The sequence below is a fragment of the Pollachius pollachius genome, assembly GCF_949987615.1.
Source record: "Pollachius pollachius genome assembly, chromosome: 9".
Taxonomy (NCBI): Eukaryota; Metazoa; Chordata; class Actinopteri; order Gadiformes; family Gadidae; genus Pollachius; species Pollachius pollachius.
In genome coordinates this window covers 7,145,291-7,168,514 of record NC_136942.1, presented here as the reverse complement: position 1 = coordinate 7,168,514, position 23,224 = coordinate 7,145,291, and the positions used below count along the sequence as shown (strand labels likewise).

The following is a 23,224-nucleotide window of genomic DNA, read 5'->3' as shown; positions in this document are numbered from 1 at the left end:
TTGAAGGGAAGGACCTAAAAATAGTTATAATGAACATCGCCCAAACTCTAGAAAACAGAAAACAGCAGATGGAAATCGTTTCACTCATTTCTACAGTTTGGCCTCCTCCTCCTGAATCCCACTGGTATTGCATGAAATCATTGGTATCAGACGATACTAAAGTACATGCTTGCATAAATACTTTAGTGGTGCCTTTCTGACCCCCTTTGTAAGCCTATGGTATTAGGGCCATTGTCTTGCTGTGAAGGGTTTGGTAAAGTGGAGCCTGCTGCAACCTGGTATCATCTCTCACGCTCTACCTACCTAACTCTCTCTCTCTCTCTACCTCTCCACCTCTCTCTCTCTCTCTCTCTCTCTCTCTCTACACCACTCTCTCCTTCTCTCTCTCTCTCTCTCTCTACTGCTCCCCTTCTCTCTCTCTCTCTCTCTCTCTCTCTCTCTCTACACCACTCTCTCCTTCTCTCTCTCTCCTTCTCTCTCTCTCTCTCTCTCTACACCACTCTCTCCTTCTCTCTCTCTCCTTCTCTCTCTCTCTCTCTCTCTACACCACTCTCTCCTTCTCTCTTTCTCTCTCTCTCTCTCTCTCTCTCTCTCTCTCTCTCTCTCTCTCTCTCTCTCTACACCACTTTCTCCTTCTCTCTACCTCTCTTTCTCTCTCTCCCTCTCTCAGGGCTATTCAGCCTCCACTCCCCCATCCCTTCTCTTCCCATCACCATGGCAGCCAAGACTGGACATGTGTGTCCGCACTGATTCTAACATGTTCAGGAGGGAAAGGTGGGAGTGGAAGGGTGTGGATGGATTGGTGTGTGTGTGTGTGTGTGTGTGTGTGTGTGGGGGGGGGGGTGGATTGGAGTGGAGGGGGGTGTAGAGGTGTGACAGCAGGGATGGTCGACTGGCCCGCCGTCTTACTCTGGCAGGCTAGCTGTCACAGACGGAGAGACAGCCTTTGACGGCATGGGCGCTGTCAAACAGGATTTGGCAGAGGTCACCTCTCCCTTTATTATATTTATAGATCACAGCAGACAACAGGCCAGAGCCTAGGCCTGTTGAGCTGTGTAGGAAAAAGCAATAGTTCAACCGGGGAATTGAAAGGGTTGATTCGGGTGTGGCTTGTCACGTTCATTTAAGGGGGGGTGGTGCCAAGAAGAGCAGCAGCACGGATGATGTTAAGTGACGCTATAAGTAACTTCTGTTGTTGTGCCTACATTGCATGCGGGCTGATTCGGAAAGGTTTCAATGCGGGTCCTCACTTTCCAGTAGGGTGTTTATGGGCGTTGGGCGTGTCCTGGGAGGGAGTTGAGCCAGGATGATGTAGTGTCCAGGGAGTTGGCCTCCCAGCAGAGAGGGACCGGGTTCAGCCTCCCCATGGGGGCGTCCTCGGGGCAGATGGCCCAACCCTACTGGGGCCTGAATGTATGAGTGCACTCTTCGTTGCTTCCACTAAAGGACAAATGATAAAGGATCAATATTAACCCCACTTAATGTTAAATATAACGATATATACCAACTTACATTTGTTACTATGGAATATTTTAAAAGCAGGCAAATCTCTCTCTTTCAGTTTTATAATTTGGATACAGAATCAGCAATTAGTACCACATATTTCAGACAATATTTTTTAACATCGAAAGCATCTATTTTAGTTTGCAAGACAAAGGCCTACCACGAGTTTACTGTGGAAATGTCTGAAAATCGAACGTTTCCAACAGAATGTATCCAAGCCAGTGTTCCCAATTATATATGTGTACTGGTGTGGAGAACTGTACATATGTAATGGAGTGGAAATTCAGAAGGGGGTCTCAAAGGGGTCTCCTCCACCACCGTATTTAGTGCCACCTCTGAAGTCAATAAGCCCTTGCATGAAGTGAATTGAACTGGCTTCTCCAATCATTTTACCTATCGATTCCAATGGGTATCTCTATGTTTGCTCTGACACAGGTCCTCCGATTAGATGCCTCGGACCACAGACATTGATTCATGTTACCCACTTTCCCTGGTAGACACACTGACTGTGGGGGGGGGGGGGGGGGGGGGGAGAGAGGAGAAAGAAAGGGAGAGGGGAGGGAAGGAGAGGAGGGGGAGAGGAGAAAGAAAGGGAGAGGCGAGGGAAGGAGAAGTGATAAAGGTTGGAGAAGGAGAGGAGGGGAGAGAAGAAAGAACGGGAAAGGGAAGGGAATGAGAGAGGAGAATAATAGAGCAGAGAGGGAAGAGGAGAGAGAAAGGGAGAGAAGAGGAATAGACTAGAGAGAGAAGGAGAGGAGAGGGATAAAAAGAGGAGAAGAATAAGGGAGAGAAGATGAGATGAGAAGAAATTAGATATAATGGGGAAGGGAGGATGCAAAATAAATGCTAGAAAGAAGAGAAGAAAAATGAAGAGGTGAGGAAGGCAGAGGAATCGAGAGAAGAGGAGAGAACAAAAGGAGAGGATTAGGAGCAGACACTGAATAAGTCCAGAGTTAGCTATTAGTGGAGATAACAAGGGTAGGCAGAAAAATAAAATGGACGAACTGAATAGCAACATAACAAACAGCCAGGGAAAGGGGAGCTCAGAGAGAGAAATACGGAGAAAGGAGAGAATCCAATAGAAGAGAAATAGATTGCCGATGTAGCACAAAAGCCCTCTGCCTCCATCATTCTGAGTAATCAACTGCGGATTTTCTATCAGCCTGGTGCATGCTGCCAATCATGCACGATAAAGTTAATCAGTATCCTGGCGTGCATTCCCTTTGATTTATCGCTTATGTTAACACCACATGTTCACAGAGTCACCAGAATCAGCTTGGAACAGCCAGGCATTTGGGGAATTGTGTATGTGGTGCAGATTTTTGGAAGGGAACACAGATTTTCTCCGGCAACTTATACGCGTGAAACTACCTCTAGATGACAAAGACAATTCAGAGGAGCAGTGTGCTGTGTAATCAGGGGAAGGCAGCTGATAATTGGTAGATTATAGCAATAGCAGAAAGGGAGAGCTTGGCCCATTGGGAGGCAAGAGGATATTTGTGTTTGGAAGAAAATATGCATAGCGGTTGTTACGTATTTTAAACACATAAAGCTACCCACACATAGCCACTAGGAAGTAGGATCGAACACATAGGCCGTAATTACCATACATAGCCACTAGGAAGTAGGATTGAACACATAGGCCGTAATTACCACACATAGCCACTAGGAAGCAGGACCCGACATTTTAAGCTGCAATAACTATTCCAGCCATAGAAGGCAGCACCTTTAGACAGGTGAGGAGGGCGAAACCAATACGTCACATAGGCCACGCCTACTCGGTATTAAAGCAGGGCCTGAAGCCAACAAGATCAGAAACATCTGGCAGTCCATACTAGGGAGTTAGGTAGAGAGGCCTGCTGTTTGTCGCTCACACGCGTGTCCATACAATTCCCCTCCTTTTGCTTCATAGTTACCATAACGAAATACTTTAATAAATAAAGTGAGTTCAAAGCGATCCGGATTAGGCTACTTTCTTAAAGAACGCAACACGGTGCATATCAACCCTATCAGATAAGAGATTATTCCGAAGCATGTCTGCTTAACAATGTTGACTTCTGTCCTTGTTTAAGAAAGTAGAAGAAACTGCATTCCTAATATCCTGCTGTTGCTTTGCTTTTCTTCAGATTTGAGGAATAAACCGGAATACATCCAGGGAAAAGGAGAGGAATTCATCCTTCTCTGGTAAGTAACAAACACTTTTTATTTGATGAATTATCCGTTCCCATCCGCTGCTCTCTTGACATTTAAAACCCCCACCATCATTTTCCAAAACAGTGTCAATGTTTCCACCTCCGGGCATCAGTCGTTCTTGTTCCTCTCAGTGGCATTTCTCTGCGACAGGAAGTAAACACACGCTCCAACCAGCCAGTCTGGCAAGTGTCTGTAACGCCGCAACTTAACTTCTTCAAATATTGCCAACATGTGGAAGAAAAACGATGCGGGAAAAAAAGTTGATGCAAATTTTAACACTCTGCACAGCTCAGAAGCCCGTACAAGGATATCTTTCAGATCCGATTGCGTGCTCTTGCCTGTATCCCCCAAATCGCTGCTTTAAAAGCACTGTTCAGCGAGGCTAGCCCGCCCACCCACAAGAGGAAAAAGGTCAGAATTAGACCCGCATTCTGGCAACTGGTGTCTCTCTCGGCTATGGTTTGAAAGGCACCGCCCACACTCAAACAGCTAGTGCGATCGGACAGATAGGAGTAAAAACAGGAGCCTGTGGTTGTCAAGGTAACGTCGTTGTCAACCGTTGATTCCAGTAGGTGTTGATAGGCTAAAGTGGTCGGGGCAGCACTGAAAGCTTAGAACGCACTTAGTATCTCTTTCTTGCAGCATAATGCATCATAAAGGAGCGCATGGGAAGGCTGACAATTCCCTAATGGCACACAGACAATTAACAAGGAAGGGGGAAAATTAACACTTCTCATTCTGCATCGACTCTAACAGTGCATTAGGCCACTAGACTAAATCACGCCGTGCGTTGGAAGTGACCCTCTGTAGCCTTTTTCGCCGTGCGTCGGGGTTGATTGCTGTGTGTGTATGTGTGTGTGTGTTTGTGTGGCTGTATGTGACCCAGTGGCGTAGTTGATCCAATGTGGTGTGAGTGGAAGTGACATGATGTGATACGTGTCTCCCGCTTGCTGGTGTGTGAGGGGAGATGATCCTACCACACGCACAGATACACACACATACACACACATACACACACATTCCCACACACACACACGCCCATGATTGCAGCACAACACAGGGCTTGTTAGGGGAGTTGGGCCCTGTCCGGGCTTACTCTGCCTCTTCTTCTGCTTCAAGCCGCCATCTGATTTTCTTGGAAGATAGTACAATGCTCTGGTGCTTCCTTGTTACATTGGAAAAAAAATGCATCAAAAGTGTTGTGTTTTAAGGAAAATTGCTTTGGGAAAGAATTCACCAACTGCTCCTATTATATGCTTAATAATAATTTACTCTTGCAATGAATTTCCTAACTTATCATATTTGTGTATTTTTACCTTTACTTTTACGTATCGTGCATAACAATATATATAAATGAAAATCCAATACAGCCCACAATCAGTTTTTGTCTGATGATTTAGAAACACCAATATGTGAGTAATTCATGTTGGAGATTTTGATGATTCACCCCCCCTCCCCTTTCACTCTCTCTATCTCACTCTCGCTCTCCGTTATGTGGCCCTGGCAGTTGTTGTTGTTGTGGTTGTTGCTGTTGTTGTGAACAGGGCGCTCAATGCAAGCGTTGGCTCCAGGCGAGAGTGGCTGATGCTACACTTTTCAACGACCACTGTGCAACTGGGAGAGAGAGAGATGCAGAATGAATACGAGGGAGATAAATCCGGAAGTAAGAGAACGAGAGAGAGAGAGAGAGAGAGAGAGAGAGAGAGAGGCAGATAGAGTGACAGAGGAATACATAGATGGCCATAGTCAGAGGCTGCAGAATGAGCTGCCTGTTTGGGACGCAGTGAGGCGTGAAGAGGTTATTGTGAGCGGCAGCATTCAGAGCCAGAGACCCCCCACCCCCCCCCCACCCCACATCCACCACAACAATCCCACCCCACCCACCCCCTCTCGATAGAAGACCGCAGAGCTTTCGGTGTACCTCCATAGTGTCCTTTGATTGTGTGTGTGTGTGTGTGTGTGTGTGCCTGTGTGTGTGTTGTTTATCATGTGACGCTGAGAGGGAGTTGAAACTCAGGGCCGGTCGGTCAGCTGAAGTTGAACCGTCATTCTCCCTGACTTGCAATAACAATTTCGTGTTTAAAAATCAGGAAAACAAATAGTTTAGTACCGCAAGACGAAATCCCATTAATCTTAGAATAACATGGACGCCCCTCGAGGGGTTGTTTATCAATAAAGGGCCAAAAAACATGTCCAATCAAAACAGTTCAGGGTGAACGAAATGACCATGGAAACACTGACCCTATAGCAGATTTTCAGCCCAGCCTGTCTTCGGGTGTTCAGTGGAGATTCGAGTGGTGGCAGATGGCCTCAAAGGCAGCTCACACCCGGGCTGCTCACAGCTTCAGGAGATTTCACTGAGGTGTGTTTCCAATGTCTTTTCCTTTCGACAGCGTTGCGGCTCCTTATTCTGCCACTCCTACTCAACGTCGACGCGGTGTTGGCGTTGAACTGTGACTGTGTGCGCCTGCCCGAGAGTGTGAGTGTGTGCGTGTGTGTGTGTGCTCGTTGGTGTTTTTGTGTGTGCACGTGTGTGTGTTCAAATGTGCGTTCGTGCACGTGCCCGTGTGTGTGTGTCCCTGTGTGCGCGTGCGTGACAAGTGTGCGTGCCAGTGTGATACAGAGAGCGACCCTGACTGTTGCAGAGGCTCTGTTTGTCCTCTCGGTGCCTTCCCTGCTGTACCATCCCATGTTGCAGAGCAGTGTGCTGCTACACCCACCGCCATGCATGTCCAACCGGCACACAGATGGCCCAAGGACTCCTAAGGATTTTCTCTTCCTCCACCTTCTCTTCTCTGCCTTGTCTACTTCATCTTGTCTGTAGCCTGTCCCACTCTGGTCCTCATTTGCGTCCCACCCCCGCCCCCCGCATCTCTCTGTGAAGCTCTGCAAAATGTTTCAATCTTTCCCTCCCTCACGCGACATCGCATCTGTTGCAGCATTAACCGGGAGGGAGCACAGGGAAACGATGACTAGGCAGCGCAGATACGATCTTCCATGACATCCTGTCCTCGCTTGACAGCGTCGTTACGTTGGTGCTATGAATATGAATGCCCAGCCATCCCCGTCAGGAATCCACCACAATCTACACAAGCCTACTACTACGTTGCTCAGGGATTCATTCAGAGTTCCCGTGCCTTCGTGAAATCCTTTGAAGTCTTCGCATGTCTGTGTATGTTTTAGAATGGATCGCAGCCCTCGCCACATCATTGGGATGGGAGACTGTTTGTTCTGCTGCATATTATGCTGCCTGTGGGCGGCTTGAAAGCCAGGTGTGCGGTTGTTGAAGGCTCGGAGGGGGGGGGGGGGGTTGGGGGCGTGTAGGGCAAGGCCAAGCCTATCTCCGCTGATCGCTATAAACATCGCGCGGCGCTTCCACAGACTATAAATGGCGGAATTTATATTCAAGCCCTGGCTCACCTTTGCCTCGTGAAATCCTAATGAGGGTGCTCCACCTGGAGAGGGAAATAGATGGAGGAAGAGACCGAAAGAACAGGGCACGTACGCTCACGCACGCACACACACTCGCACGCACACATATGCCTGCCTATGAGGCGTGATCGCACCTTATCTCTGCCTGAGAAATGGTTGCTAGGTGATGTCGAGGATTTTTTGTTACAAATGTTGCTAGCAAGTGACCTTACGCACACGATCATCCCTCAACAAAAAGCTGTTGAAAGAGGATGGAGAATCCTTCGGTACGTGCTTCTGCACGGGTCAACGCTGCTTATCTGCTGCTGCCTTGATCCTCCATCATCGCTAGGTTCCACACACACAGCGGCCTGGTAGCATTCCCAGTATGGTAGCACTCCCATTCCTGTAGAGGGACATGGTAGCACTCCCAGCATGGTAGCATTCCCAGCCCCGTAGAAGGACATGGTAGCTTTCCCAGCATGGTAGCATTCCCAGCCCTGTAGATGGACATGGTAGCGTTTCCAACCCTGCAGATGGAGATGGTAGCATTCACAGCATGGTAGCATTCCCAGCCCTGTAGATAGACATGGTAGCATTCCCAGTATGGTAGCATTCCCAGCCCTGTAGAAGGACATGGTAGCATTCCCAGTATGGTAGCATTCCCAGCCCTGTAGAATGACTCATCCCAGGGCTGGCCCAGTCCCTCAGTCCCTCAGTCAGTCAGTCAGTCATACATTCAGTCATTCAGTCAGTCATTCAGTGAGTCAGTCAGTCCGGGCCCTAATGCAGTTCTCCAGGACCACTTCCTATGGATGGCTGAGTGGTGGAGTTGGCTGAAAAACCCTGCAGGCTCCAGGGTGGCTTCATGAGCCTATTAGGGCCACACTCTGCAGCAGCAGCAGATACTTGTGTTGCATTAGGGCCAGGGCCCGGGTTCGATCTCCAGCCAAAGATAGACCCCGCCGCGGATGTTACGATGGCTGTTATGGCGGAAGCCAGGCGGACTGTTAGTGTTAAATAGGAGCCGTGTTTCCACTGGAATCACAGTTTGACAAATGAGGGGTGATGTTGCCGGCAGTGGGGAGCAGTGGTTGTTTGGGGGGCCATTATTCCTGACGGAGGCAGACAGCAGGATCTCTGCAGAGATAGAACACTTAGCCTCAGCAGATTTATACTCCGGCACAGGCCCGTCGCCCGGCTCCCTCAAAGTGAGCGCGATAAAAAGTGAAGGCCGTTTTTTTTAGTTTTGGGAAACTTGTCGATTGAGTTGTTGTGTTTACTCTTACTTGGCGTCGGCATTATGTTGACAGTGCAGCAGTGGGAAAAAGATGGACAATTAAAAGAAAGTGTCGCTTTTCGTTGGTGGATAGTAAATAAATGATCATTTCAAACGTGGACCCAAGAGACAGAGTATACCAAACATGTTTTTTTTACTTTGGCTTCGTTCCAGCTGGCTGCCTACATATAAGAAACTAACCGCAATATTATTAAATGTTCACTCTCTCGTTTCACTACGTGTCCTGTAAATTAAATTGGGTCATCCACATTACCATTAATCCCGTCAATTCACTGGTGGAGTATCACAGACTGCCTAGCCCAGCCACAGAACCATATTAAATCAAGTTTATTTTTATCCAGATGGGATGCAAACCGAAATCTGCAAAACTCAGCGATGTTGTTGAGTTTGGAGAAAGATTCAGATCACTTTACTCAGGGCTGGCTTTTGTGAAATGTTGCTTCTGTTATGTGTTGAGTTTAGCATATGAACACATGACTTTTGAAGAGGAGAGGCCTTAGCTACAGCAGGCTTCATAGAAGCTCATTCACGCCCTGCCAAAGAGGGAATATTTGAACACTGTGCCCTCCATTTATATTCATATTTAAATACAAACACATTGAAGTCTGGCTTTTTGCATCTCATTGAGATCCTTAATGCTTTCCTAAAGACATAATCAATTGTTCAAAAGTCTGTATTTAAATATGGTCACTTGTTGTGGCATTAAAAAGAAAGTATCTTATTGCTTATTTATGTCGCTTATTTTGGATTTTAGGAGAGGTTCATTTGTTGTTGTCAATTCCTTTAAAATAAGAAGAAGGAAGAAATGTATATTTTCTCACAGTATGAAAGACCATTGTTTGGATCCTCTCTGTCTTAGATTGGACGCTGGGTCCTTTTAGGAAGCACTGGGGTGGAAATGATTTGTATTCACCTGCCTCCACTGAATAGAGCTGAGGAGGGGCTGAGAGGATAGAGTGAGATAGAGACAAAGAGAGCGAGAGAGAGCGAGAGAGAGAGAGAGAGAGAGAGAGAGAGAGAGAGAGAGAGAGAGAGAGAGAGAGAGAGAGAGAGAGAGAGAGAGAGAGAGAGAGAGAGAGAGAGAGAGAGAGAGAGAGAGAGAGAGAGCGCGAGTGAGAGGAAGATAGACAGCCACTAGCCACATTTTTTTTATTATATTGTCCGGTATATGATGATATTAAATGGTACTGACATTCAAACACATTTGTTATCCAACCAGATTGTTACATAACTTTTGTTTCTTACACAATCTACAAATAGAATGTTGTATACTTGTCCCACAAAACAAACAAAAAACGACAGTGTATTTAAAAGCCAGAGTTCTGTAGTTATTCCCGATTTTATGAGGCATAGCTGGTCAATTCCCACGATGGTTCGGTGTTAAACAAACCAACAACAAACTAATCCTCCAAAAACCCAATAGAATGCATCAATAAATCTAATTTCCTGGTCTTTCCAGTCTCCCTGTGCTTTCCTCTTGCATAAAGCGCTTTCTCTTCTTCCTCCATGGAGGAAGGAGAGAGAGAGAGAGAGAGAGAGAGGCAGAGAGACAGAGAGAGACAGAGAGAGGATGCTCTCTCTCTCTCTCTCTCTCTCTCTCTCTCTCTCTCTCTCTCTCTCTCTGCCGGGGAGCGGGGATTCTTCTCTCAGCAATCACAAAGAAGACAAAGTGGGCCCGGGACGGGGAGTAATGAGGAACTCCTCTCTTACAGTGTTATATATGGGGGAGCCATGGTGTGGGGAGGTCTGCTGTACACAATGGAGGGGTTTGGAGAGGTCCGGAGCTCCACCAGGGACCTCCACCACCACCTTTTGATTGAGTTTCCCCAGCGTTAGGCTCCAGTGTTATCGGAGGGACTCATTGTGTGTGATGGTGTGGCTGATGGTGGTGGTGGTGGTGGTGGTGGTGGGGGTGGTGGTGGGGGTAGGGGTGGTGGGTAGGGTAGAGGCTCAAAGTGGGGGTAACGAGGACCCTCCTCCATGCTGACCTTTTTACACAGACAGGTGGATTGAAGTGGAGCGGGTGGGGGGTGATGGTGGTGGTGGTGGTGGTGGTGGTGGTGGTGGTGGGGGCAGAGCTTTTGTGATGCTGTGTGTGTGTGTGCGCGCGTGCTCGCGTGTGTGTGCGCGCGTGTGTGCGTGCGTGCGTGCGTGCGTGCGTGTGTGTGTGTGTGTGTGTGTGTGTGTGTGTGTGTGTGTGTGTGTGTGAAGGCGGAGGTGGCCCTTAATAACACTAGCTCTACCGTGGTGGTGGCCAGGACTCCACCTGCCAGAGTTTGTTTGGATTCTCTCCTTCCACGCTGCTTTCCCACGGGGGGTGAATTGCACGCGGCAGTAACACGGGTTAATAACACATTGTTCCCCGGGTTGCTCTTACGCTGCACATACACACCCAGGCATCTGATGTTGTCGGCAGATTTCAACCCGACTGAATGGCGCCACAACAATGCGCCCCGGGCGGGTTTCAATGACCCCCTCTCGGATCTCCGGCGCATATCAGCACAATGCAAATTTGTCTATTGGAAAGTACAGTAGGGAGGACGGCACCAGAAAGCTCTGGTGTCGTTAACCGTCGCAGGGAGCGTCCGCAGGATGGGATAGAACGTGTGTCTTGTGTGCTGCCACCACGCTGTGTGTTGGACCGCTGCTGTTGCCGGGAGCTGGGGCTTTGTGTGTGTGTGTGAGCGTGCCCGTGTGTGTGTGTGTGTGTGTGTGTGTGAGCGTGCCCGTGTGTGTGTGTGTGTGTGTGTGTGTGAGCGTGCCCGTGTGTGTGTGTGTATGTGTGTGTGAGCGCACCCGTGTGTGTGTATGCATGCGTGAATGTGCGTGCGTGTGTGTGTGCGTGCGTGCGTGTGTTTGCCTATGCGTGTGCATGTTAACTATAATTTGAATGTGGGACCAATATGTAGCATTCTCTCTCACAGCAGACTCTTTTAGTCATAAGCCCTAAGCTTTAGGTAAACCTGACATCGTGGCCCCGTCTCCAGAAAGCTCTTCACACGGAGTAAGCCATCCGGTTGAGACATGCCCACCACGCTGAGATTCTAATCACGGCCCTTTTGTTGAGCTCCGCGGTGCACTTTTTCTTTTTTTCTTTTCTTTTTTCTTATCCGGCGGGCCGAGCAGATGTGAGGCGTACAGTTTGTCTCTACAGCCTCGGGATGACAAATGGGCCCCAGCCACTTTGTCCGGCGGCGTCTCCTTGTTATTATTATTTTTTCTCTCTCTCCGTGTCCATGTGTCTGTGTTTGAGGAGAGGATTGACATCTCTGTCGGCATGAGGATTGGGAGAACACTGCTGGATTGCCATGGATACAGAGTGCCCTTTTTTGGAGTGCAATTTCTCTCTCTCTCTCTGTCTCTCGTCCTCTCGGCCTCTCTGCCTCTCTCTTCTCGACTGAAATGAGTTCAAGTGGAATCTGTGCAGCCGGTGAACTTTTTCCCCCACTTAATGTTACAGAAAAGGCTATATTTAGACATTTTGTCCCTTTTATGATTGTGTTTTTGGACAGGATGTGCTAATGACTTAACTGTATACGTTATAGTGGCTGTTTTGCTGGGCTTTTAAATGTGAAGTTCAGGATTTTTTAACATGGACCCCATTTTCCGGTCTAAGATCCTAATCCGGAAAACAATTTTTGGAATTGGTCTGTAGTTAAGCGAAAAGGTTGCAGTCGTAATCCGCAAAAACGGGCTGCAACGTAATCCTGTGAGCCAATAATGTCCCAGCGATGGATCTCCTCCAAAAGTGCTCGATCTGCCAGGCTCAGATTATATTCTCACATTATGACAGGATCTCTACAGAGATATACATTTTCTTTCTTTACATTTTGCCTACTCCGGTCTGTTAGTTATTGTGACAGACCGAGTCTCGCTCAAGGACAAATCCTGCCCGAGTTGTTGCAGAGAACGGTGGAAATATCGGTGAGAGCTGGAGTGATGAGAGGCTGTTGTGTAGGACTACAGAGAGGATAGCTTAGTGTTATCCCAAGGATTTGGGTGATGGAGAGAGTTGGAGATTGTAATGACAATAGGCACATTTCCTGGAACAAGGCAACAGCTACACTCTCACGAGACTGCACGAGTTTTGCTGGACACAACGCCAAACAGACTGGATCAAGCAAGTTAAAGAATAAAGTTCTATATCTCTATACAGGGATCCATTCTTTAATGTTAATGATCGGAAAATAGCGTCCATGTTGAAAGATCTCATTGAACAAGTTGGTAAATGCAGCAAATGGCTCTTACTGTGGAAGCCTCCCACTCTCCTCCTCCGTTAGCAGACCGTAATGACTGGCAGCTCTTCATAGAGACAGGCCTCACCTTACAGCATAACCCCAAGCGTCTAGCCATAAACTGTCTTAGGCTGAAAGGACTCTCCTCCGTTCTATACACTATAGCTCTGTGAGTCAGGGTACACATACACAGATGCTCAGGGAACTAGTTGGTTTTAGGGGGTAATGGCAGCACATTGTTTTATGTAATTCAGTAATTACTGTGCCAGAACTAGATCGTATTAAATGAAGGTCAAGGTCATATCCTCTGTATGCCTTTAAATGCTCGCTCTATCTCAGCCTTGGGCTGATTTGAATGAGTTCCCCCATTAATATCCGCACTGACTTAATTCTTCAGTAATGAGATACTGCATACTCCGAGCGCACTATTATCTTTTCGAGCGACATAATAACGTTTTAACATTGTGGGTCGTTGTTTGGTATCTCGAATTCCACTCCTGCAAGTTAACAACCTGCTAAAAATAGCGACTGGGGAAGAGTTCCCACAGTGCATAATCAAACGTGAATCCTGTCCGAAACGACCGCTGCAGACATGTAAGTAAGCCAGACAGGTGTCTGGTCTCGGTTGAGGGTGAAATGGCTTGATTCTGCTCGGTTCAGGGTGAACCGGGAAATAATTTCCACCCTAGCGCCTTCATCTCCGGCATCGTTTAGCGGAGAGCCGCTCCCCGTCTGAATGCTAATGAGCGGAGCCTCTTCAGAACTAGCGGCGCCCGCAGTGATTAGCATGTCGGTGAAGGGGGGGACAGTGAGTGAATCCCACAGTGTTTGGCGGCGGGGGGAGAAGGAGAGCCACCTTGGTGAATGCCAATGTGCGGTGTTGCTGTGTGAAGGGAAAGTGACCGGACACACTGCCCTCGCGTCATGTGTACATGTGGGAACACGCTGACAGACTTGAGACTCTTAATGATCTGTTTCCAATGCAACGTAATTTAGATGGTGTTATCATCCAACGGCTGTGTGGTATTACTGTAATGTGTATAAGTAAGAGTCTAATAATATATCATCTTACTTCGTGTACAACCTAAATCAAGAAATATCGACGTTTGGTAGTATTTAGCATTCTGATGTAAATGCAATTTTGCATGAATTTGATCTGAATGTGTGCGTTACAAAAATGCAACAAGGTGGTTGTGATTTTGGCTCTGGCTAAGCCAGTATTTATCTTACCAAGCAAGAAGAGGATACAAATAGCATGTTGATTGTGTAGCAGATGAATAAAACATAGCTCTTATTGTGTGCCTTTGCACCGCGCAGATGAAGGGTTGCAGCCTGTTCTTTAGGCGCAGGGTTCTCAAACAACAGGACCTCGATTCATATGTTAACCACACCAATCATTTGCATACCACCCCCCACCCCCACAATTATAAAAGCTAATGAGAGGATTATGGGAAACGTATGCCGAAGCCAGCATGAGGAATGTCTATTGTGACCGCAGGGATGAGGCCTTCCCGAGTTGTCCAACTTTTCCAAGCGTCAAATGGGCCTGATTTGATCCCTGATTCTTCCAGTTCATTAAAAGCACCAGCCACGTGAACACTTACTTCTGAACTTTGAAACCACACTTAATAGAACCAATGCCTAATGCTGGCAAACGTTTATTAAGCGTTTTTTAATTAATTAATTGATTCAATCCTTTTGCTTCCATTAATGGTTAACGGTACGATTCTCCTGTCTAAACACCCCCCCGACCCGGCCACATCTTCAACTTTCCAAAAAGAGCTACGCCCCGGGCTTCCATCCTCATCATTGCCCTCTGATGCTGAACAGCCAACCGGTCCGAACCAGTCCAGCCCCCCCCACCCCCCCTCCTTCCCAATCTTTAAATCTTCCAACTGTGTAACGATCCCACTTCCCCACAGGCTTCCAGCCCACGGACCCTGGTCCCGAACCAGAGGTGGTAGCGCCACGTATCCCATCTCCCCTAAGGTAGCATCCCCCCTCCAAACTCCCCCTTCCTCTCCCCTTCCTCTCGATAAGGGGTGCTAAGCCATTGTCATCACTACCTTCCACATATTCAATCTTCAGCGGGGGGGTCACTTCTGTTGCACCGGGGGCTCACAGAACACTGATTGTAGGCACCATCAATGGCGCCAATTATAGCGGTTAATTAGGGGTTTTGTGGCCTAAAAAAACAACCCTGCCTGCTCTTTCATCACATTTGCCTGAGTGCCTTGCATTACTGATGCAAGCCGCGAGCGGGGCTGCGATGTTACATCACCGTTGTCTCCCATGGTGCTGAATCGACCGATGCTGCAAGTTAAACGAAACGAAGGGGTAAAGTATTTCCCCTCCAACCGGGGAGTTATCCTTTACTACGCGAGGAGGTTTCATTCTCACTCCCCGTCAACTCCGTCTGTGCTGACACATGCAACGCCCCTCACGTTCCGGGATCGTGTGTGTGTGTGTGTGTGTGTGTGTGTGTGTGTGTGCGCGCGCACCGCGCGTGCAGCATCTTTGACACGAGAATAAAACCAATTAGTTTAGGGATGGCAAAGTAGCTGGCCAAGGGAAAATGACAATGGGTTAATTGAAGACGCCGGCTGAATGAGGGGCCGGACAGCTTTGTGCTGTTTTTACATTCAACGCTTTCTTTCAAAATAACGAGAGAGAGAGAGAGAGAGAGAGAGAGAGAGAGAGAGAGAGAGAGAGAGAGAGAGAGAGAGAGAGAGAGAGAGAGAGAGAGTCAGTCAGAGAGTCAGTCCAGTGTAAGGTGGTCCGATATAGTACCGGACCGTAATTACTGTCACAGCGTCACACTCGGCCGCCAGGGAATGATTTGCCCACTTATTAGTTACAATAATAAGATGTGAATGTGTTGAACTTCACCAGTATGCCGTGGCATTTCAAGCACTCAACTGTTGCATGTTTATCTGCTGCGTCTTGCAGGGGAGATGTTTGGACCTGTAATCACGCCTGTTGATTTCTTTGCTAACTTCTGAAACGGGTAAACACTTTTATTGGATTGTTTGTAGATACAGCTGTTTTAATATACTGTGATGGAAATGGTTTGTTCATCGACTACTGCCACCCTTCAAGAAGCAATTGCTTTCTCCTCATCCGCACAAATCATTGGAGTATTGAAGGAGCGAGTGACATGGTGTTCTGGCGTTCTGCTTACGATAACCGATAAATGTTTGGTAACCTTGTCATCTGTCATCAGATGAGGAAAGACTCAGCTGTGCGTTTTGTGCCACATTAATGTGTAGCATATTCTCATTAGATGATCAAACCATAAACTCTCATCTGTCTTCTGGTTTGGTAAATGGCTATATTGGTAATATCGTTTTATTTTAGATTCCCCCTCCATCCAACCCCAAGACCCCCACCGTTGAACTGGAAGGCATACATCATGCGGAGGCCGGGGGCCGGGGCCAGTCGTGTTCCTCTGGCCCTGGAGGGACCCCCGCTGAGATGGGCTGAAGGGGGGGCTGCCTCACTTCAAATACACTACTGCACCACACTGCCCGGGGCATCATTATTAATAATACCGGCATCAAACACGCACACACACACACGCTCAGGCACACACAGGCATACACGCACACACACATGCATGCGCACACATACTCGCTCACGCATGCATGCATGCACACAAACGTACGGACCCTCATTCACTCTCCCTTACACTCTCTTACACACACACACACACACACGCACATTCAGCGGCACACTTGAACACTCTCACACCCACATGTTCACAGAGTCTGTGGACGTCTGGATGTGAGTGTGTGTGTCTGTGGCACAGACACACGCACTCCACACATCCACAGAAACGCACTCTCACATCCACACCCGCTGACCAGCTGTGGAGTTGTGCTGAGTAGGACGGCAACACCTCATTAATTTGGGAAATGAATCCTGAATGAAGCCCTGGCTGGCTTCCAGATAAGAATCCCTTGGCTGTCGGGGATCCACCATAAAATGTATAATTAACACATTTATTCTCTCACCGTCACGCTCTGTCCTCTCCCTCCCGTACACTCGATGGTGCGCATTGTCCGACCCGTGCTACATTAAATGGTTTTACAGCCGCCATGGCGGTAATGAGTTATCTTGGATTGCTTTGGGAAAAAAAATATCATCTTAATGGCCATATTTGACGTTTTCAAGAAACGGGGGGTTGAATCCATGATTACAGCGAGTCCTCCTATATATTAAGGGACCAACAGTGACGCAACGCGTCCGAAGGCGGAGGAATTGATCTGCGCGTGACCGCTCGGCACCCCCTGCTTGCAATCTTAAACAAATTAACTTAATGAAGTCGCCCCCACAGATCACGCCGTGTCAAAGCCCCAGGACTTGAGCTGCCTGACGGGTTACACGGCGCGGGCTGATTGGCTGCCCCAGGCGGGTGTCCCCCCCCCTGAGAGAGAACGCCATGGCCCAGGGGCAGTAGACATCACCCCCGGTCCCCTTCCTCTGAGCTGCTGCTGAATCACAGCACACAGCAGGCAGGGCTCACCAATATATACGGGCCCCCCACGGATGTCCGGGGACCAGTGGCTGCCTTGTTGCCCGCCTTGCTTACTTCCCCCTCCTCTCTCTCCCCCCCCCCCCCCCCCCCCCTTCCCTTCCCCATCTCACCCTCCCCCAAGTTGACATTGAAGTCCCAGAGCCCCGATTAAAGGGCCCACCATGCCCAGCACAGAGCACTGGTCCCAGTACAGCCCTGCTCCAGCCCTCCTCCAACAGTCCAAAAGAGTGCAGACCACTGAAAGGGTCGAGGAACCGTTTTAACATGCTTTATTTAACACGCCATCAAGCAATTGTTATTTTTTCGGCAATTACGTCGCTGTTTTGTTTGCGTGTCTTTTTAAGGGGAATTCACCCCAGGTTTTCCAAGCCAGCTGTGACCTTTTCATTCTGTATGCCAGTGTGTGGATGTCTGTCGTAAGATGTGCACTCGACGGCTAGAGAAGGTCGTGATTTACATGACAGACAAATGGCACCTTGATTTGCGTTCCCTGTTATTATACAGCGGCGAATTTCCATGTGAGAAATGATGGTTTACAATTATTTGTTTGGTCTCTACAGGCTAGAAGCTTTTGCTGCCCGGCCAAATTGACCCATCAAAATGTATTTCCTGCTTCTGGTCGTTCACAAGGAGCACTTATTCTTTTTCATCTAAAAACATGTTTCATGTGTATTGCACATCATCATCTCTTTTATAAGGTCAAGAATTTCACAATATCACAATGGAAGTGAAGCATCGCTTCTATACAGACACTCTTCCTTCTACACCTCTCCCTTACTTGGGACACGATGTCCTCCCAGGCTGACATCTGTCCCTCCGAACTCCCCCGATCACACCGGACACGTCTTATTACCACAGCCACCGTGCTGGCATTTAGCTAATGGCCTCCAATCTTTCGGTCCCCTAATGCGGTCTCATTCCGGGTCGGTCCACCGGTGGCGGGGGGCGGGCCGTCAGTCAATCAGTCAGTCAATCAGACAGGCAGAGAGATTGGAGAGCCAGAGAGAGAGATGGGAGGGGACAGATAAGGCCCCCCCCCCCCTTGTCCCGTCCGCCCTAATGTGTCATTCAAAGGCTGACGTGATCAATAAGAGGGGGCATGGGGGGGGGGCCCTTTAGGGTATGTGGCCCTGCAAGGTGATTAGCACCACTGAGTGAGGCCGCTTGGTCCCCCGTCGGCCCTGGTTAATATAGGATTTCTATGGTCGGGGGGCCTCCATCCCGCTAGATCAAAAAGATAGTTTTTCCAGCTAACTGCACTGCATGTGGAACAGCATTGATCCATGACTAGGGGCCATCTGTACTCTGTAGCATGCTGCTAGCTCTCTCTCTCTCTCTCTCTCTCTCTCTCTCTCTCTCTCTCTCTCTCTCTCTCTCTCTCTCTCTCTCTCTCTCTCTCTCTCTCTCTCTCTCTCTCTCTCTCTCTCTCTCTCTCTCTCTCTCTCTCTCTCTCTCTCTCTCTGTCCCTCTGTGCCTCTGTCTTTCATTCAGTCTTTCATCTCAGCGATGAAGAGTTGTTGTGTCTCTCGCTCTCTCTTTCTCTTCTGTCCTTGTCAGTATGTTGCTGAATAGGACTCATAACAAACGTGGCATTGTCTGTCGTGATTGATCACCATGGATACTCCATGTTGCATGCAAGCCAATACTTTGGCTCTCTATATATTTGTTCTTCTCTCTCTTTGTCGCAACACCATTCCATACCGCTCTTCTGTGTTTTGAAATAACGCCGGCTATTTTTATGAAAGTTGAATTAACTTAGAAGGATGGTGGTTTGTTTGTGTATCTGTATTCTGTTGTTTTCGGAATCTGAATCCGATTCTGATTTATTTTATTTTTCCCAAGTGACTTGGGGAGTGTTGGGAATATAAGACATAAAGCAACACGATATGAGAAAAGTATGCACAAAATATGGACGAGGAAGAAGTAAAACCATATATAAATCAACAATATTTGGACACTAAGTTATTAAGAACTATAATTTACGATGCAATGAGAGGGTTAGAGGCTATGAAATCGGTATGGGGCATGTGCACTTTAATTAGAATTAATATAATAAATAGCGATAGATATCTATCTTGTATAATTTTGCCAACATGTTGTGCGGTAAATTGCATACATGTTAATTCTTTGCACAAGGCAAGGTGTTTATATTCAAGTTGTGAGTCTCTCTCTCTCTCTCTCTCTCTCTCTCTCTCTCTCTCTCTCTCTCTCTCTCTCTCTCTCTCTCTCTCTCTCTCTCTCTCTCTCTCTCTCTCTCTCACTTTCCCTCTCTCTCTTTCTCTCTCTCTCTCTCTCTCTCTCTCTCTTCCCCTCTCTCCCCCTTAATATTAATCTTGTATAACTTATCTCTATGCCTGCATGTAGTGCGGTAAATTGTATCCATGTAAGTTTTTGCACACTGCAAAGGAATTCTATATTCAAGTTTTGACTCTCTCTCTCCCTCTCTCTCCTCCTCTCTCCCTCTCTCCCCTCTCTCCCCGTCTCCCCGTGTCTCCCCCTTTCCCCCTCTCCCCCTCTCTCTCCCCCTCTCCCCCTCTCTCCCCTCTCTCCCCCTGCAGTGTTGAACGTGCAGCAGCGTGTGTCTTCAGACCCCAGTGAGGTAGAGAGCTGAGCCAAGGGGACTGCACTGCTGCGTCTGGGGGGGTGGGGGCCTAAACGTCACACAGCTACCATGGAGAGGAGAGGAAGGATGGGTGTAGCTGCACCAGCAACATCCTCACCATCATCGTCATCATCATCGTCATCACCGTTGCTGGTCCTACTGGTCCTGTCACTACTGGGAACCCTGGTCACAACACTGGAGGTCCCTCTAGACCGTAAGCATACAGCTCCCTGTTAAAGACGACCAGTATAGGAAGTCTACTCATTGGGGTTTGATATCATTGAGTGAATATGATTTTAAAGGAGTATAAAGTAGATCGTAAATAATGTTAAACTGTTTGATACTGCTGATCAATCGTCGCTCTAAAAATGTAGAAAACTAAACTGGTTGATGAAGAAAGTTTCTATATTATACAACCATATTATAACACAAATACAAACCGATATCCCGTATATTGTTGTGCTCTGACCGTAAGTGAACTGCGTTCCTGGAATAAACCCTATGGCTCTGAGGAATGATTTTTCTGCATCAGAAGTAACACAATACCTTTTATGACAATACCATTTTTCATCCATGCTAATGCCTTCTCTTGCCCATTCTTGTTGGAAATGCTGAAGTTCTGAAACGATGTAAGTTCCCCCCCAGTGTGAATTCATTGCAAGGGTTGTGCAACCCGATTCGCTTGCCGTCCTTCAATTGTTCCTATTCCTATCTTTATCATATTTTTTCGCTTTTGTTTGTCGATTTAGACGTTTTTCTATGTTGCGTGTGGATTGGAGATTTTACGAGTTATTTCAGCATGCAATTCGTAAGTTGTTTGTCATTTCTGTGGCTCTTTGAGCTCTTTTTTTGCGTCCTGTGCGTTTTTCAGTTGTCGCCATTTTTATGAGCATCTCTGTTTATGGGCCCGGTAAGAGAAAAATATATCCCAGCGTACCTTGAACAGCATGTGCGCCCATCATCTGTCACGGTCCATTAGCTGTACCCTGCTGGCTCCAAAAACACATCAAACACCACACCACGTTATTATAGATAATGTATATCCGCCCACCCCCCCCCGTCCCCATATGTTTATGCATGTTTTTGCTGTTGTTTTAGTGCTGATAATGTGTCATTAGGCCCTGTTATTTCTATGAAAACACGACGTGACGTAGTGACCGAGGTCTGCATGCGGTGTTTGCCGTCTTGTGTCTGGTTGTGATCGATCACCGCCGCTAATGAAGCGCTTGGCGGCGTGGCAGAGGCTGTGTTCTCATGGAGACCTCCCCCCCTGTGGTGTCTGCAGTGCCCCAGCCTCCCACCATCACCCTGCAGTCCCCCAAGGACTACATCGTGGACCCCCGGGAGAACATCGTCATCCACTGTGAGGCCAAGGGCAAGCCCCACCCCCGGTAGGTGGTGTGCATGCCCCGCAAGTGTAACACGTACACACACACTTGTAAGACACACACACACACACACACACACACACACACACACACACACACACACACACACACACACACACACACAGTAAGACGTACTGTGTTGACACACACACACAAACACACACACACACACACACACACACACACACACACACACACACACACACACCATGCTTTCACTCTTTCTTAAACAGAAAGGCATGCACATACACATTCCCCTACAAACATGCACGCACGCACGCACGCATGCACGCACGCACACCTATAGCAAAGGCATCTTGGCAGTACCTCTGATGACAGACTAGTAATGATGCAACAGTCACCAGATCTGTTGTGTCTTGTTTAACGGCCGCACCCTGACTCCTGAACCCTGAACCCCCTCCACAGCTTCTCCTGGACCAGGAACGGGACCCACTTTGACATCGACCAGGAGCCCAAGGTCACAATGAAGCACAACTCGGGCACCCTGGTGGTGGACATCAGCGGGGAGAAGGCGGAGAACTACGAGGGCGTGTTCCAGTGTACCGCCCGCAACGAGCACGGCACCGCCCTGTCCCACAACATCGTCATCAGACAGTCCAGTGAGAAACCCTTTCACCCCTCTGCTGAACCTGTTTCCCTTCATGATCATTTCCTTGTTTATCTATCTCATTCTCTATATAGTCGCCATTTTGTTCATCTGCATTGCATTCAACCATTCAGTTCATGAACATTTTTGTCCATTTCCGTCTTTTTTTAATTATCTGAACGAATAAGTGGCCTCTTCGGTCTTCAAGGCTCTCTTTCTGGAAGGTAATGTTCTCCTGATGCAGGGGGTTAGAACCGGTTAGAACCCGCATGTCAGCTTGTTCCAGGATTTGGTAGTCACTGAACCCGAAAACATCCCCTTTTGGTGTACGTCTCTCTGTCATTCAATTAGTCTACATCTCCCATCCATCTGCCCGGGTCCACCACCCACCGAGCCAGCCCCGTCACCTCTCTCCCCCCGTCCGTCACGGCCTGTTTACCTCCTGAAAACCGCGTGCATTTGGAACTAATTGACTCATTTCTACGCTCTCCCTCCTCCCGCTCTGCTCTGTCCAATCAGGATCCCCCTTGTGGTCCAAGGAGAGGATAGATCCAATCGTGGTCCAGGAGGGCGTGTCCCTGGTGCTGCAGTGTCGGCCGCCTGTGGGCCTGCCCCCTCCTGTCATATTCTGGATGGACAACAGTAAGACTCATGGCACACATTATAACACATTACAGGACATTATCAGTGTGAGGGCTTTCACCACCAACACCACAGGGAGTAGACCCTGGTACTAATGTGTTTGAATCAATATCAATACATACTTAATTAGAATACTTAATTGCATGCAGCGCTTCCCAAGACACTATAAGGCATTGTGGGGGATATCACACATCCACCACAATATCTATTTTTTCCTTTCTTTGGCCTCATTAATGTGCCACCCTGACCCATATCTTATAATAATGTGTGGTTCTTTGTGTGTGTGTGTGTGCGTGTGCGTGTGTGTGCGTGCGTGTGCGCGTGTGCGTGTGTGTGTGTGTCAGACTTCCAGAGGCTCCCTCAGAACAGCAGGGTGTCTCAGGCCCTCAACGGAGATCTGTACTTCTCCAACGTCCGCAAGGAGGACACCAGGGGCGACTACATCTGCTACGCCCGCTTCCCTCACACGCAGACCATCCAGCAGAAGCAGCCCATCACCGTCAAAGTCCTTAATCGTATGTGTGTGTGTGTGTTTGTGTGCTTGCATGCTTACGTGTGCGCATTGGTGCATGTCTGTATGTGGTTGTGTCGTGTGCGTTGTTGTTTGTCTGTGTGTGTGTGTGTGTGTGTGTGTGTGTGTGTGTGTGTGTGTGTGACTCTGTGGGTGTACGTAGGCGCTGGGGTTGATGGGATACAAATCTTGGTATCTGTTTGTGTGTCTGACTCCACGCATGTTAAGAGAGAAGAGCATTCGAGAAGGAAACAAGTTAACCAAGCAAAGGAATTTTAGCGTGGCTTCAAAGTAA

General features: G+C 48.1%; 1 protein-coding gene across 6 annotated transcripts in view; it reads left to right on the top strand.

Moving 5' to 3' along the window:
* Nucleotides 1-23,224, top strand: part of LOC307080070 (neuronal cell adhesion molecule-like) — a 71,830-nt gene that overhangs the window by 25,298 nt on the left and 23,308 nt on the right. For 4 of the 6 annotated variants that reach the window (XM_079742658.1, XM_079742657.1, XM_079742654.1 and 1 more), the window contains exons 1-7: nucleotides 3,316-3,445; nucleotides 3,630-3,687; nucleotides 19,738-19,995; nucleotides 21,067-21,172; nucleotides 21,596-21,789; nucleotides 22,296-22,418; nucleotides 22,763-22,933. In XM_079742658.1, the coding sequence (XP_079598784.1) occupies nucleotides 19,851-19,995; nucleotides 21,067-21,172; nucleotides 21,596-21,789; nucleotides 22,296-22,418; nucleotides 22,763-22,933 (739 nt within the window). In that variant the 5' untranslated portion in view covers nucleotides 3,316-3,445; nucleotides 3,630-3,687; nucleotides 19,738-19,850. Of the gene's footprint in view, nucleotides 1-3,315; nucleotides 3,497-3,629; nucleotides 3,688-19,737; nucleotides 19,996-21,066; nucleotides 21,173-21,595; nucleotides 21,790-22,295; nucleotides 22,419-22,762; nucleotides 22,934-23,224 lie in introns of those variants that run through there. The other 2 variants (XM_079742655.1, XM_079742656.1) reach the window with 2 other exon arrangements.